The sequence below is a fragment of the Hyaena hyaena genome, unplaced genomic scaffold (assembly GCF_003009895.1).
Source record: "Hyaena hyaena isolate Hyena2069 unplaced genomic scaffold, ASM300989v1 scaffold_117, whole genome shotgun sequence".
Lineage (NCBI taxonomy): Eukaryota > Metazoa > Chordata > Mammalia > Carnivora > Hyaenidae > Hyaena > Hyaena hyaena.
In genome coordinates this window covers 2,302,718-2,320,651 of record NW_024080749.1, presented here as the reverse complement: position 1 = coordinate 2,320,651, position 17,934 = coordinate 2,302,718, and the positions used below count along the sequence as shown (strand labels likewise).

Genomic DNA, 17,934 nt, shown 5'->3' with positions numbered 1-17,934 from the left:
GGGCAGTTGCTCTGAATTTGAAAGGTGAGGCTTTGAGCCTGGAAGAGGTTACCCAGAAATGCCACAGGGACTTGGCTGGAGCTGAGAGGCAGGTCCTTGGGCTCCATTCCTGCCTAAGGGGCTAGTAAAGAAGATCTTGCTTCGGGAGTGGAATGGAGTGGATGGGGAGATGCAGAAGACAAGAAGAAACTGATTTCTCAGAATTAAAGAAGAGTCCTTCACAAGAGCAAATTGATGGTATGAAATGCCAAAAAAAGTATCACAAAGGAAGGGGCAGCTGGATTTGGTACTCAGAGTCATTGGTAGTTCGTTAACAGGATAGTTTCAGAGACTGTGAGGACAACCTGATTACATTGGGTTAAACTCTGTTATCTTATCAGACAATGTACTATTGTCTCTTTATCCAAAAGGCGTGTTGAGAGTAAACTCAATAAAAGTATGGGAACCCTTTAGTCAAAGTACTCCATGCTACCAAAGTTAAAAATAGCTCAGTGGACTGTTATGTTGTATATAAAAATTTTGCTGAATTTGTTAAGGAAAATTTTGTGAGCGTAAAAAACAATATGATCAAATGAGTATAACACTGAAAAAGAAATTTCTTCCCCTTCTTCTTCTACTTCTTCCACCATTTGGATCCAGATACAGAGCATTCAACTAATTCCAGAGAAAATTATAAATCTTCAAAATAAAAGCTGCATCATGTTGAGAAATAAGGAGCGTGTTAAATAGTTTAGATCCCAGACATAAGCAAAGAAAATTAAGGGGAGAGGAGGCTTGGCTATGATTTAAAATGTATTTCATGCTGCCTATTTTTGTTAACTAAAAGAAACATCTAACTAGAATGAAATGTATCCTGTCTCTTGAAAATAGGGAATTCCATTTCTCTTTTATGGTTAAAATAATTTTATGTGTTTCTTGTTTAATTTTGAACTGTGTATTATGTGCATTGATAAAGAAAGCATTCTTTTCGTCAAAATGCCTTTGTACTTTACACGAATTGCATGAATCTTATATGTGGAATAATGTGCCCTCAGACTTACCCAGAAATAAGAATAAGTGTTTTGAATAAATGATTTGGGGCTTTGGTGGGTTGTTGGTGTTTTTTTTTTTTTTTTTTTTGCATGTATAAATTAAGTAAAAATGAATGCTATTTTCTGATTCTGAATCCTTGGGCAGCAAATAAATGGTTCTAATGCATACATTACACCAAGCACAACAGTAAGCAAGATTTTCCTCACTGTAAAACCAACTCCTATGATATAACATCAGGGCCACATGCACAATTTAAATTACTGAAAGCAACTGGGGAAAAACTAAAAAAAATCTTTCCAGGGTGCCTGGCTGGTTCAGTCAGAAGACCATGTGACTCGATCTCAGGGTCGTGAGTTTGAGCCCAACACTGAGTGTAGAGAATACTTAAGTAAGTAAAACTTTTTTAAAAAATTAATAAAAATAAATAAATAAATCTCTCCAAATTAGAAAAAAATATATAATCCTTTCTGAACAAAATAAATGTGAATAAAAAAATTTTGTTTCTATTGTGAAGAATAAGGCTTTTAATTCACTGATTGTACCTAATCTGTCTTATATGTAGCAGTTTTGTTTCTATCATGGCCAGAACAAAAATGGATCCCCCATTTCATTTTTACACTAAATGTGTAACACTAAAGATAATAAACATACAAAAACCAATTAAAGGGGGTGTCTGGGTAGCTCAGTCAGTTAAGCATCCAATTCTGGGTTTTGGCTCAGGTCATGATCTCACAGTTCCTAGGCTTGGGCCCCGCATCTAGTTCTGTGCTGGCAGCGTGGAGCCTGCTTGTGATTCTCTGTTTCCTCTCTCTGTGCTCCTCCCCACACTCACACTATCTCTCCCAAAATAAGTAAATAAAGTTAAAAAGAAAAAAAATCAAAGTAAATTCAAATGCATTTAGCCTTTAGTGGCATTAGGATAAAATGTAATAGAAAACCCCTGACGAAAACAAAATAGTTTTGAGTTTCACATTAATGACCTTGAAGAAATTTATTGTCTAGCCACCAGAATCCCTAGAATAATAGTCTTACTTCCAAATATGCAAAACTGTTCCAGTTCTAAATTGGCTCCCTCTTCTCCATAATAAAAATTATTCTATAATGTCTGGTGGTAAGCAGATGAAAACACAGAAGAACGAGTCCAAAATCTTGGCCTATAAAAACATTTAGAAAAAGCCCATTTTAAGTTTGAACCTAAAAATTCTAATTGCATTGAATTACAACCCATATTTTATACCTTACATGAAAAGAATGATTTGATCATAATATTACCAAGGTTTTTAATACCATCCATTATTCATGTCTTGACAAATTACTTCTGAGATCTAGCTGGGAAATTAGAATGTATGGTCCCAGGTCAGCCACAGGTGTGATTTATGAAAGTCTCATTTTACAGTTTGCTCAACTGCCTTAATACAACACAGTTTTTTTAAAAAATAAGCCAAACATTTTGATTCACTTTCAGGTTAGATCACAATTGAGGCTGCTCTATAATTCAAAGTAATAAAATCGTTGAAAAATGATTCTCCCTTATGGTTGACATTTGCTAGGGCATTCTGTTTTACATTGTACATGCATATTTATACACATAGTAACACTGTCTCATATCAAACAATACGTTAAAAACTCAGACCCCGAATCCATTAAATTAGATGGTACCATGATTTCTGAAACTGAGCAATATCTGTCTTTACATCGTTTATTTTCATCCAAACACTTTTTTCTTCACCAAGAGTATATATAGTACATGTAAAAAATCATTGGGTTCAACTTGTTGTGATACTGCAAAAAATAATTATTTCATTTTATTATTTTTTTAATGTTTACTCATTTTTTGAGAGACAGAGCATGAGCAAGAGAGGGGCAGAGAAAGAGGGAGACACAGAATCAGAAGCAGGCTCCAGGCTCTGAGCTGTCACGGGGCTCAAACCCATGAACCGTGAGATCATGACCTGAGATGAAGTCGGCTGTTTAACCTACTGAGCCATCCAGGCACCCCAAAAAATAATTATTTCACTTTAAAGGAATACATAAATGTAATCCAATTAAACAAACAAACAAAAAACCATTTTCAGTGCCTTTTCTCTTTTTCTACAAAGTATCAACATATTGAGTGAACACACATTCTGATGTGTAGGCATACTCTCCTGTGCTACCTGCTGGCCTGGCTTATGGCATCTTTGTTCACTTCGTAGTGTCCTTGTGTGGACAATAAATTATCCAGCCATCCTTTCAATACATAATTTGCCTAAATTCACTTAATTTCATGATGCTGCATTTTCAACATTTATCCAATAGGCATAATTACTCCTAAACGTAATAAAGACTGGCATGAATGTGAAATTACCACCATCATTTTACAAACACAGAATTAGTCCCAGTGGTGACTAAGGGCCACAATGAACACCTTTTGTGGTTGCATACATCTTTTTGGCAAGAAAGTGGTCATGTAATTAAATAAACCTCTCTAGCCACAAAGAAAAAGAATTTTGCATCTGAAATGCCATTTATTACCTGCTTATTACTCTGTAGCCAGAATCTAATAATCAGCCCTTTTAAGAGATGGACAAATTACATTGCCAAACCCAAATTGCTATTTGAGGAAAGTAACATAGTTTGAATTGATTCTGATGATTCTCTAAAGAGAAAGGGAAAGGAAAAGATGAAATATTTTCTTTATATTATTTTAGGGTGCCTTTTACAGTTGCTCAATCTTTTCTAAAGTATTTAGAATTTTAGAACTTTCACGGTGTCATGTTTAGTTATTTCTAAAAGAAAAAGAATAAAGGAAATACATATCATTCAAATAAATATTGAATGCCCACTCTAAATAAAACCCCATGCTGGATTTGATATATTCCCCTGTTCTTTCAGCTAGAGAGTAATGTCAATTACTAGCTCCTACTGCATGAAGTCAGGACGCACCCTAATGCTTTCAGTCCATAACCAAACAGCACAAGGGCCACATTGTCACTCCAGTGGAATGGTGGATTTGAGGGCCCCCGTAGACATTTTGATTCAGTGGATCTCATGTGGGAACCAAGAATCTGCATTTTAATTAACAATCCTTCATAAGTAATGGACACGATGCAATTTAGGAAGTGCTGGCCTAATGGTCCAAAAGCCTTCGAGCATGTTGACCTTGCTCAGCTTTTTCATGTCTAAACAGCGGCAGAGATAGTAAGCATAAAAGCTGAATGAGCAAACATAATAAATTAATAAAATGTGAATTGGGGCATTGCTGTTTGGAAAAGTTAACCAGCTCAGCAAACTTTTGCTGGATATTCACAGTCTTCATATTTGAAGTAGATGGAAGCAGCTTCCATTATAAAGAGGATAAGGAGTCGGTATTTTGAAACCAGTGCTGTGCGCTAGGTAGTTAGTAAGGAGAAAATGGAACCGGTGCCTTATTTTCACAAGCCAGAGTTGAAACCTGTGACGCTGAGTTTGTGACAGGTCATTTCAGCTTGGTTTTCAGACAAAGAGGAGCTGTAGTCATAATTAAAATAGTTCTTAATGAGAGTGACTCTGTTGGCCGGAACAAAGAATAGAGAATAATTTTCTATGCATAACATTTCCAAAATGCCATTACTATGTAGGAGAAACATTTATGTGTTTGTAAAATGCACTAGCTTTCTCAGAATCTAAGAAATCACAGATTTAGCAGGATTTTTAAGAGTTGACTACTCCACCGGAGTCCTCAGCCACCCACCTCCACCAAATATGTGAAACATAGTAAATAAATTCAGAAGGAATTTAATTAAGGCAGACCTCTTTGATTGAGCTAATATATCTGTCCAGAACACTGTACTTCCATAAATCAAGAAAAAACTAGTTGTTATCAACTGTTGTGAATATGAATTATATATTGAATCAAAGATGTTGGGATAAATAATAAGTTTATTTTATTAACGTTTATTAATGTTTTTATTATTTATTTTTGAGAGAGAGAGACAGAGCATGAGTGGGGGAAGGACAGGGGGAGACACAGTATCCGAAGCAGGCTCCAGACTCTTGAGCGGTCAGCACAGAGCCCGACTGGGGGCTCACACCCACGAACCTGAGATCATGACCTGAACAGAAGTTGGACACTTCCGTTCCACTCTGGGCCACCCAGATGCTCTTAATGTTTATTAATTTTTGAGAGAGAGAGAGAGTTCATGCTCACCCGTAAGTGGGAAAGGAGCAGAGAGGGAGAAGACAAAGGATCTGGAGTGGGCTCTGTGCTCACAGCACCGAGCCTGATGCAAGACTGATGCAGGCTTCTAATTTTTTTCCCCCTTGAGAAAGAGAGAGACAGTGTGAGCAGGGGAAGGTCAGAGAGAGAGGGAGATACCGAATCTGTAGCAGGCTCCAGGCTCTGAGCTAGCTGTCAGCACAGAGCCCGACGTGGGGCTCGAACCCGTGAACCGAGAGATCATGACCTAAGCCGAATTTGGACGCTTAACCAACTGAGCCACCCAGGTGCCCCATGATGCTTGCTTCTAACTCACAAACTATGAGATCGTGACCTAAGCCAGAGTCAGATACTCAACCAACTGAACTAATTGTAACCAAACTCACAAATTGCAAAATCATGACCTGAGCTGAAGTTGGATACCCAACTGACTGAGCCACCCAGGTGCCCCCAAAACCGATTATTTTTAAAGCAAATATTTATTACGTACTTACCCCATGTTAGGTGTTTTATAGGAAGTACCTTATTAGATCCTTTTGAAGTTAGTAGTATTTAGACAGATAAAGACATTTAGAGTTAATTAAGTTACTTACTTAACTCCCACACCTAACACCAAAATTCAAACCAGGTCTGTATGACTCCCAGACAGAAGCAGACACACCACACAGATATCAGGAATGATGGTCCAGATGTGCTTAAAAGAAAAACAAAAGTGTACAATCATCAAACAATTCATAAATTAGCTAAATAGACTTTTTAGAGTTAGACAAATCCAGTTTGAAGTCCTTCTTCTGTCACTACAAAGATCTGAGTCTCTCCCTGCCTCTCAGAATAAAAATACTCATAGAGTGTTTGTTAAGATCATATGTAAAGCACCTCATAGTTCAGTATCTGACAAGTGCTTGCCACTCCAAAGCAAAAAAGAGGTAGTTCTTTGTTAGACTATACTAATATGAGAAAGCATTACATTCATTTTGGGTCAGTTGAATTCAGGATATACATGTCTCAGATTCAGTTAAGCCTGTGGTGTATTGTGAATGTCATGTGAAATATGCATGAAGTATACATGCTGATCATGTCTAAACATAGATACTGTCCCTAACAAGAAAGGATAATGAGTAAATCAGTGCATTTTTTGTGCCATTAAAACTTCCAGATTAGGGAGGGTAGACACAGATTATGGGACAGATATTCCCCATATTTTGGGGACATTATGGGACAGAAACTTCTAATTGAGTCTAATATCCTGGTTATTCACTAGCTAAATCTGAGATCCTAATCAATGGACCAAAAATCATGTGGGAAATCAGTCTAATAGGTTAGTTCCAGAACAGGAATAAAACTATGTAGCTCCTGGCTCAGGGCTGGTCCCTTTATTTGCCTTTTTCTTATAACAAATATATATTGGTTTGGCAAATTTATTTTGCCAAGAATCTTTAAAATACTTTGAGTATTCTGTCCTAAGAAAATAATCCAAAATGGGTCAGACTTGGGGGAGCATGGAGGACCAAATGCATCAAAAAATACTCTGAACAGTTTTTTAAAAGTTTTTCATTTTGTATAAAAGACTTATTTTTGTTAAAAAAGACTTATTTTCTGGGGCACCTGGGTGCTCACTCAGTTAAGCATCTGACTCTTGATTTCGGTTCAGGTCCTGATCTTGGAGTTCATAAGATCTAGCTCTGCATCAGGCTCTGTGGGACAATGCAGAGCCTGCTTGGGATTCTCTCTCTCTCTCTCTCTCTCTCTCTCAATCTCAAGTATAAATAAATAATTTTTTTTTAAAAAAAAGTGAAGATGGAACTTTTCATCCAACGATCATAGTAGGGCTTAGTTTTTTTCTTATTTCCAGAAATATGGGATTTGCAGAATTGGCTCAGGAATTTCATTTTAGTAAAATGTTCATTTTCATTTCATTTTAGTTAAATATTCAATGTTGTCCCCATTCCTCTTCATCCACAGCCCATCCTGATCTCCTAAATTCCCTTTGCCTTTATAAGCATCCGTTTGTCTAGTGGGTGGCTTTCCCCACTACTCTCTGCCAACATCTTCCTCCTCCCGCCTTGGTCCCAAGCTCCCGCGTTGTTCAGCCTCAGTCCCCAGCTTGTGTGTGGCTGCTTTCCTGAACAAATAAAGTCACGGTGCCGAGAAAGCTCAAGGTCAGAGAAATTCAGAGTGGCTGAGGGTACACAACCACTCTTCCCTCTCCCTGCCTTTCCCTGCATCTTTTTTTTTTTTTTTTTTTTTTTTTTTTTGTGAGAGAGAAGGGGGCAGGGATCAGAGACAGAAGGAGACACAGAATCTGAAGCAGGTACAGGCTCTGAGCTGTGAGCACAGAGCTCAATGCAGGACTCCAGCTCACCAACTGTGAGATCATGACCTGAGCTGAAGTCGGGCGCTCAACCGACTGAGCCACCCAGGAGCACCCTGCATCTTGAGCCAGGTGCCCACACCCAGAGCTCCCCATCAAACTTTCTGTTGTGCCTTTGGGCCATTCCCTCCCACATTCTGTTTACTTTCTGTTCTGCAAAGACAGTGATGGTGTTTCCTTTGCTTATGGTGCTTCCACACCCTAAGTGACTCCTTTCCCCCTGCTCTCCCTGCCTGTCCCCTTCCTGGTTCCAGAAAACCACAAGTCTTTATTTCTCACATTGTAGGAAGCTCATAGTTCCTCATTTTCTTCACTGTAGAGGACAAGACCTCTTTATAATCCTCATGTCAGCTGTTTTATCCCCCAGGTTCATGTAATTTTGTATCAAAAGGGGTCTTAGGGGAGCCTGAGTGGCTCAGTCGGTTGAGTGTCCAACTTCGGCTCAGGTCATGATCTTGCAGTTCCTTAGTTCAAGCCCCACATCGAGTTCTCTGCTGTCGGCACCATGGAACCTGCTTCAGATCCTCTGTCTCCCTCTTTCTCTGCCCCGCCCCACTTGTTCTTGCTCTTTCTCTCTCTCTCTCTCTCTCTCTCAAAAATAGATAAACATTAAAAAAAAACACAGGAATCTTAAAGGCCACCTAGTGAAATCTCATTACCATTCCATGGTCAGTACACTGCTAGGTCGATGGTTGGTGCTTGGGAAATACATGCCATCAACCAATACTATAAAATCAGCTATCATGTACTACTGTAAGATAGTTATTTTATACTATAAACTTTGTTGTTAAAAATTTTTGGTCATTTTTTATTCATATATGTTTCTAAAAAATCAATGAGTTATCATGGAGAAGGCTGACCCTTAGAAGGTATTGAGGTAAAACTGAAAAACTGATTTCAAATTGACACTACAGCTGACATAAAGGAGAAGAAGATAAGTTACTGATGCAAGAACAAGAAGAAATGGGCTAAAATTACAATGAAAAGATTACATAGAAATAATAATATCTTCTACCAGTAAGAGCTGTTAAATAATGGAAGGTTGCTAAGGAAAACTAAAACGTGACTGTACTTGAGGTTAGTAACGTATCTGGTATGATTCATGGGGTGATTAAATTAGACTTTCCTTGAGAGCATAAAATAGAATAAATATGTTAAATGGTTCCTCCTCCAAAAGTCTGGGAAAGGTTAGATATCCATTTCACTATAAAATGTGATAAAATCTGCCTTAAAATCGCTAACATAGCTCCATTAACACTACCCCAGAGATTATGTGAACTGTATTCGCTGTGCTAATTTTTTTAATGATAATGTTTAATTGTCATTTTTTTTCTTTTAGGCTTGTAAATTTTATAGTTCCCAATGGTATGTGGTAAACTACAAATATGAACAATATTCTGGAGACTTCCGACAGTTACCCAGGTAAGAACGTGTCAAGAGTACCCCTTGGATTTTTCCATATATAAAATACATTCTCCGTTTAAGTTCTACAGTTGTTCATGAATGCATGTATGTTAACTAGTGTCAAGGTATATTTTACAAAATTTAAAAATAAGAGTCATGATAGAACATTTTGTTCAACAACGAACATTTTGTTGTATATGCACAGAGTTGATTGTAATACACAAGTGTATTCTTATTTAATTTTTGAACAAAGTCTTTTTCAAAATATTTATTTATTTTTGGGAGAGCACAAGTTGAGGAAGGATAGAGAGAGTGACAGAGAATCTAAAGCGGGCTCTGGTATGACAGCAGCAAGCCCGACATGGGGCTCGAACTCACAAACTGAGAGACCATGACCTGAGCCAAAGTCATATGCTCAACCAACTGAACCATCCAGATGTCCCTGAACAAAGTCTTAAAGTGTTATTATATCACTCTTTCGTGAGCTGATTTCAATAGAGCAGATACAAAAGGACTGGAAAAGAACAGCGTGGACTAAAACATGTTTCTGAAGATATTCTGTATTTAGCATTCAGATTTGCTACTGGCGTCACATATTTGCATGCCAGGATACCAAAAGTCATGAAAATAAACAACCTCTGCAGAAATGATATATGTCTAAAAACAGCTTTTTTTCCCCTGGACTCTGGGGAAATAAAATCTTTGGGAGAAGGTATCTTCGTTCACATGTCACTTTCACAGACAAGCCTGCCTGACCTACTACCTGAACAAAAGTAGTCATTTATTCAGTGTCTGTGTCCCCCACTAAAGCAAAAATCCCCAAAGGGCAGGGACTTTTCCTTGCAGAATCCCCTATAAGGGAAGAGAATGCCTGGCCTGTGGTAAGTGTGTAATAATGACTTATTGGATAAATAAAGTAAGCAAATGTCAATGTCAAATTTTGAAATATAACTTTCCTTTAAAAAAGAAAGAAAAGAAAAGAAATATGATATTCCTGGAAGGGATTGGAGTTGCTCGATTTCAAAGAACTGCAATGAATTGGAATCTCCTAACACTTTGGTTCATTTAACTAAAATGATGCAAATAATTCAAAAAAAACATGATAATCAAAAGTGAAGTTATTAACACCTTCCTCAGCTGAAGATGTCGAGAAGATACACATTGCATCTAACTTTTTAGTGAGCACGTGTTTTTTTTAATTTTTAAAAATATTTGTTTGCTTTTGAGAGAGAGAGAGAGAGAGAAACAGAGTGCACGTAGGGGAGGGGCAGAGAGAGAGGGAGACAGAATTGGAAGCAGGCTCCAGGCTCTGAGCCATCAGCACAGAGCTCAACGTGGGGCTCAAACTCACGAACCTCGAGATCATGACCTGAGCAGAAGTCAGATGCTTAACCGACTGAGCACCCCAGGCGCCCCTATGTGGACACGTGGTTTAGATTTGGGCACTATTTGTGCAGATTTCCTATGCCCCCAGCAACACCTGTTTCAGACTTGAATACTTGGACTGGCTGCTCTCAACTCCCGAATGCAGAATTTGAAGGAGCTACAGGATAGCTCAGAGAAGGTGGCATCTGAGCTCAGATCTGAAGGAGACGTAGCTACCAACATTGAGATTTTGGGAAGGGATTCCCAAAGAAAACAGCAAGAGCAGGGGCCATGACTTTGGAACCAACACAGTCTCTTGAGCAGAATGGAGAGCCTGGAATTGAGGTAGAAAGGCTATAGTGAGGTGAAACCATGGAAAGAGGCAAGGGCCCTGGTGGGCCCTGGACAAGAGCCTGGATTCACTCCCGCTGCAAAAGGAGCCTGTGGAAATTTTAGCCTACAGTGATTCAGTTTACTTCTTTAAAAGATCACTTGGTCTAGTCTAAGGAGAATGGGATTATAGCAGTGAGTATACTCGGGGAAAAAAAAAAATGTGGATGGGAAGGAGGCTCTTTATTTATTTTAGGTTTTTATTTATTTTGAGAGAGAGAGAAAGAGAGAGCTGGGGGTGGGGGGCGGCAGAGAGAGAAGAAGGGAAAGAATCCCAAACAGGCTCCACACTATCAGCACAGAGCCCATTTCAGGGCTTGATCTCACAAACCATGAGCTCATGACCTGAGATGAAATCAAGAGTCAGACGTTTAACTGACTGACCCACCCAGGCTCCAAGAATTTTTCAGTTGCATTACTGTCAAGAGCAAAACAATATTCCTCCAAAGCAGCGAACCTTTTTTCAAACAACGAATATTATCTTTTACCAAATCTCTGAACATCCATTTACATTCAGTTTACTCCTCATACAACCTCCTTTAACTTTGTGCTAAGAAGGTTACCACACCCCAGACTTTCGTGAGTAATCACTATATATATTCGGAGTGTCTGGACCTTAGTCACACACTTTTTGTAGGCACAAGTGAAAAGAAAAGTATTTTTTTTTAACGTCGACACTTCCTCTTTCTGAAAACGGTTCTGAGAAGTGGTCACAACTTAGAAACTGTGTCCAAGCAGTTGGAAGACCTCATTTGAAGTGAGAGATTGTAGAAAGTGGCATTTAACTGCCCTTCCAAGTACATGCCTTCCCACTGACTTCATGTCTGTTGAAATCTTTTCCCCAAACCTCTTTTCTTTACATTCATGATGCCATGAAGAAAAATAAATATATGAGAGATTTCGCCTTCATGGTATCCATCCTCTATGAGAACAACAGAAGAAACACCTCGAACAAGAACAGGGTCTGGATATCATGGAGCATGAGAAGAACCTCACAAAAAGTAGACAAAAGTAACCAAAATATTGCTGAGAATTTCCCTTAATTAACCAAAGGAAGTAGAAGTTGATATCAAGAAAGGGAAGAATACCACTGCCCAAAGTAGGAGATTTTAATGAACTATGTGAAAATCAGAAGTTCTAGGATATAATCCTCACACATCCCCTGAAATGAATGAAGACTGTAACACTGAATAGAAAAAAATCTTTTTCTAATGATTTTTACAAAGCTAAGCACTCCCCAGTAAAGGCTATACATATTTAGGTCAGCAGTGGAAACAGATCATTTACTTGGCCTTCAGAAGCTATTAGAAGTAATTCATGTTCGTGCCTCCCAGATTAGAAGAATTCTCCAAAGTCTGCTACCAATTTAAACTAATCATTTCTCTTTATGGGTTGCTGAGGCTACAAAATAAAACCATGCAATTGAGGAAGAGTGAAAAAAGAAGTGTGTTTACCTCCTTTTTATTCTTTAAATTTGAAATTGTGTTACTATGTTCTTAAGAAGTTCCCATTTTTTTTTTGAGTGCCTGTTTATAGAAAGATAGTGGAGAGAAACATTATTTCAGGCTAGAATGTAAGCCTTTGTACGTAAGATCCAGCACTGAATTTGGGATTCCCAGGAGATAAGAATAGCAAAAAATACATGATGCCAAAGGAGCCAAGAATATACCTTGGGGAAAGGACTGTCTCTTCAATAAATAGTGTTGGGAAAACTGGACAGACCTGTACAAAAGAATGGAATTGGACTGCTTCTTACACTGTACACAAAAATTAATTCAAAGCGGATTAAAGATTTGAATATAAGACCTAAAACTCCTAAAAGAAAACTAGATGGTAAGCTCTGTGACATCGGTCTTGGCAATGATTTTTTGGATCTGACTGCATTCCAAGTAAAAATAAACAGGTGGCCCCACATCAAACGCGAAAGCTTCAACACAGCAAAGGAAACCATCAACATAATGAAAAGACAACCTACAGAATGGAAGAAGATATTAGCAAATCATATATCTGATGATTAATATCCAAAATATACAAAAAACTCATACAATTCAATAACAAAAAATAAAACGATCCAACTAAAATATGGGCAAAGGATCTGAATAGACATTTTTCCAAGGAAGGCAGACAGTTGCCAACCGGTACCTGAAAAGATGCTCAACATCACTCATCCTCAGGAAAATACAACTCGAAACCACAAGGAGATTCCACCTCCCACCTATTAGAATGGTTAGTAGCAAAAGGACAAGAAATAACAAGTGTTAATGAGGATCTTGAAAAAGGGGAACCCTCATGCACTAATGGTGGGAATGTAAACTGGTGCGGCCACTATGCAAAACAGTATGAAGGGCCCTCAAAAAATTAAAAACAGATCTCCCATATGACATAGCAACTCCACTTCTGGGTATTTATCCAAAGAAAACAAAAACATTAGTTCAAAAAGATATATGCACCCTATGTTCATTGCAGCATTACTTATAATAACCAAGACGTAGAAACAACCTAAATGTCCATCGATGCATGAATGGATAAAGAAAATGTGAGATAGATAGATAGATAGATAGATAGACAGACAGACAGATAGATGATAGGGAGTAGATGTATTTGAGGAACATGGTCACCGTTGTGATCCACAATTATGAACAAATGCCTATAAAATTATTCTTTTGTAAGAAAGAAAAGAAAGAGGCGCACCTGGGTGGCTCAGTCAGTTAAGTGTCCAACTTCGGCTCAGGTCATGATCTCATGGTTCGTGGGTTCGAGCCCCGCGTCGGGCTCTATGCTGACAGCTCAGAGCCTGGAACCTGCTTCAGATTCAGGGTCTCCCTCTCTCTCTGACCCTCCCCTGCTCTCTCGCTCTCTCTCTCTTTCTCAGAAATAAAAAAAGCATTAAAAATTTTTTTTTTGAAAAAGAAAGAGAAGAAAGAGTAAGTCACACTGGCAGAAGAGGACAGAATAAGAAGTTTAGAAACAGAATTGTATCAAGGTCACAGGGAGAGTAATAGGAAATAATTAGCATAGAGCATAGGATGATCTTGGAGCCAGATGTTGACATTCCATGTTCAAGTTTGTCTCTGCCTCTTCCTTAGTTTTCTCTACACATGCCTTTATCTTTCACTTGGGATGTTTCCTTAATACCCCCTTGACTTCCCTGCTGTCATTTTTTAAAATGTTTTATTTATTTCTGAGAGAGAAAGAGAGAGACAGCGTGAGCAGGGGAGGGTCAGAGAGAGAGGGAGACACAGAATCTGAAACAGGCTCCAGGCTCCGAGCTGGCTGTCAGCACAGAGCCCGATGCGGGGCGCAAACCCATGAGCCGCAAGATCATGACCTGAGCCGAAGTCGGACTCTTAACCGACTGAGTCACCCAGGTACCCCTGCCCTGCTGTCATTTTAAGAATCCTGGAAAACTCATGTCCCCTTCTCTGCAGACAAAACACTTGGAGTAATTGCTCTGAAGTCAGCCACTTGAACCTGCTTCTGAATCTCGGGCAATGTGCTGTCTCATGGGATGAGGGAAGAGAGGGAAGGATTGTGTGTAGGGACTTTATTTGCCAATCAAATGAAAAGGTGAAAGTGAATGCCTTTTGTTTAGGACCGTCAATATATTGTTAGGCTATTTTGGAGAAAATGGATATTTTGGATAGGACAGGAAACATTTCCCAGTAGTCCTAAAGTAACACTGTCATCTGTGAGTGGTTCTGCCTTCATGTAAAGTTGACCATGACCAAAAGAGGCAGAACAAACAGAACAAGCTAACATTGGAGGCAATTGGCACAGAGAAGCTTGAGTATCTCGAAGCCTCTGTAAGAAGGAGAATGGAGTTCAGACACACTACGATCCTTTGGAAGAGAGCAATGGCTCCAGTCTTATTTAATGTGCTTACTAAAGAGGGTTTGGATTAACTTACTCTACATATAAGAATTAGTGTTTTAGAAATAGGGCTAATCCAACCTCTTCTAATCTGTGTTTATGTAACTGTTAACGGACTTCATGTTCTCCTCAGTACAACAGCCAGATTACACTGGACTGTGAAGCTTAATATTTGTACATAAATGTCTGATTACACACGTACATAATTTGCTAAAAAGCTCTATGCTGCTTAGTACATATTTAAACTTAAGTACAGAAGTTCTGCTATTGTGGTATAGAGTTTTGAACTTCTTTGAACTTGCAAAAAAGCCTTGGGTGAAGAAGGTTGCATTATGTATGTATTAATATGTTTCTGGAATTTGGAATAATGCATACCCACTTGAGTAATTTCATACATCAGTGAACAAATATTTATTCTGTTCTTACCATGTGTCAGAAACTGTGGGAGAGATAAATTTAAAATACACATTTCCTACCACCCTTCTTTCAAGCCTCTGGCTCTTAAATAAACCTGTTACCATTTACAACTATTTACCTATGGGTCTTGGGGCCTCATATCAAGACTATACAACCAATACAAAATGGACAAATAAATTGGGACTAGAACAGAAGTGAGACCCCAGATACCATCCTTAATACCCAATATCAACTACTGTGTTCCCAGGGATAGCTTCATTTTTCTTAGTTATTGGTTTTGGTAGCAAGTAACTTACATTAATCTGGATTTATAAAGTTAATTTGCAATACTAAAATCATTTTTAAAAACCTCTTTAACACACTGGAGGTGCCTCTTGGGATGTTGGTGAACAAAAAATGTGTTTTAGCATACCCAAAATGTCTTCCAAAACCAGTTTTAAATTATACCGTTTTGTCTTGGTTTTGCTTTGCTGATCTCCTTGCTCACCTTGTCTGTCATTAATGCGATCAGCAAATGCGTATTGAGCATCTCTTCAGTAGGAAAAGACAAAGCAGGGGGAGGGAGATGTAGATGGGACTTCATTGGAGTCTCTGGCTTTGGGAAACATATAACCTGGGTGGCTCAGCGGTTAAGCGTCCGACTTCGGCTCAGGTCACGGTCTCACAGTTCATGAGTTTGATCCCCACATTGGGCTCTCTGCTGACAGCACAGAGCCTGCTTCAGATCCTCTGTCTCCCGCTCTCTTTAGCCCTCCCCTGCTGGTTCTCTCTCTTTCTTTCTCTTTTTCAAAATAAATAAATTAATTAAACTTAAAAAAAGAAAGAAAGAAGTATGTAATCTGGTGGATGGAATTAACAGATTCTGGTAAACATCATAATAGACATGTATCCAGCATCTATATGGAGAGGGTCCTAATTTTTACAGTCCAGGGTATCTTCATGGAAACCACTTAGGGGGTACGAACTCTTTATAGACTACAGTGGAATATTATTTAACCTTATATAGGAATGAAGTCCTAATACTGGTGGCCACGACATGAATGAAACTTGAAGGCATTTTACAATGAGCGAAATGACACATCACACATATAGCATGGTTCCACTTACATGAGGTGCCCAGAATAGTCCAATACATAGAGGCAGGAAGTGGAAGAGTGGCTGCCAAGGGCGGGGGAAGGGAGACAATGTGGAGCTGTTGAGTAACTGGTATGCATCAGTTTGAGAACGAGACGGACTTTTGTGATGGTTGCACAATCATGTGAAAGTACTTAGTGCCACTGATTTGTACACTTAAAAATGGTTAAAATCATAATTTTTCTGTTACGTATATTTTATCACAATTTAAAAAACTATTATCAGGTATAGAGAATGTGGCTCTGATCTCCGTTTTTTCCATTTGAATACTGAGGTCAGTGTTATCTCTGTGCTCCAACTTAACTACTGTGAACCAGGAATGGGCATTTTTATGCCTTGCAGAGGGAAGGAGAAGAATATTTTGAATGCACTTGAACCCACTAAATCCCTATCTGAATGCAGTCTGGTAGTTGTACGCATACTGAAGCATAAAGAGTACTTGACTGTGCCCCTTCCTATCCAGAATATCATCAATATAGGAAAAGATGTGTAACAAGAATAACTGAATGAGCACCCCTGGGCTTTTTCTCAATAGTCAGATTCTGAGGTTGCTTCTACACAATATAAATCACCTTAAGAAAAATGAACATTCCAGGCAAATGCTACGTGTAGGATTTTCTAACTAGATCTCCAGGAATGTTTGAACCTTGGATGCTATTGATCACTTTCTATCCAGCCATGAGTTGTGAAATAGAATCAAGCCAAAGGAAGTTTACCTTTCTCCTATTTTACCATTTACAGCACCAGGTGCATGCGCTTACTCCCATGGGCTGGTCAGCATTTCAGGGCTACCATGGAAATGCACAAAGCGAGCACCGTTAGGCTAAGTCAAGTTGGGGCAGACTTCAGGGGAGGCCACTGTTAGGAGAGCAGCGCAACCTAGTGGCCAGAGCACAGGCTGATTCTCAGGAATATGGTTTTTCCAACGGTCATCCCATAGCCTTAAAACATGCCATACAACGGTGAAACAGAAATGAAAACATCACTGCTTCATATTCCACTGAAGAATGTCAAGGAAGAAACACAGAAACCACCAAAGCTTTAAAATTGCCCTGCATGGGGCGCCTGGGTGGCTTAGTCGGTTAAGCGTCCGACTTTCGCTTAGGTCATGATCTCGTGGTTCGTGGGTTCGAGCCCCGCGTCGGGCTCTGTGCTGACTGCCGGCTCAGAGCCTGGAGCCTGTTTCAGTCTGTGACTCCCTCTCTCTCTGACCCTCCCCTGCTCACGCTGTCTCTCTCTCTCCTAGAAATAAATAAAAATATTTAAAAAAAAAATAAAATTGCCCTGCTTGCCTTCATCTCATTCAAGAACACATGTGTAAATCTGTATCAATAGTACCTCCACAGTTTAAAATAGAGATTTATTTCCCGGAGATAAGACATACTGGTGTGGCAGAAAGTTAGTACCTTCCAAAGGAGGTCCAGCCCTAACAAGATTACATTATTTTATTTTAAAACACAGTGGTTGTTACCTAGGGGAACGGTGGAAAATGCAAGTCATGTCTCAAATGACAAATCAGCAATGTTTTTTTTTGTTTCTTTACTATCAGAGCAGAATACAAACCAGAGAAACTTCCTTCGCATTCCTTTGAGGTGGACCATGAAGATGCTGATAAGGATGAAGTGAGTAAATTATTGAAAGCAAAATGTTTCAAACAGGAGGAGAATTAGCTCCTGTCTTTCCCTAGGGTGTTTCGCATTCCAACCCGTTTTACATGAATGCCTTAGCTGGTTGGGGAAGGGTTTTTAGTCAAAAGGAGTCACGTTTGCTTTGA

The 17,934-nt window shown here is 39.0% G+C and overlaps 1 protein-coding gene across 5 annotated transcripts in view; it reads left to right on the top strand.

The window, feature by feature from the left end:
• Nucleotides 1-17,934, top strand: part of DOCK10 (dedicator of cytokinesis 10) — a 271,622-nt gene that overhangs the window by 135,942 nt on the left and 117,746 nt on the right. For all 5 annotated transcript variants that reach the window (XM_039236824.1, XM_039236822.1, XM_039236826.1 and 2 more), the window contains exons 4-5: nucleotides 8,920-9,002; nucleotides 17,710-17,782. In XM_039236824.1, coding sequence (XP_039092755.1) covers nucleotides 8,920-9,002; nucleotides 17,710-17,782 — 156 coding nt within the window. The remainder of the gene's footprint in view (nucleotides 1-8,919; nucleotides 9,003-17,709; nucleotides 17,783-17,934) is intronic.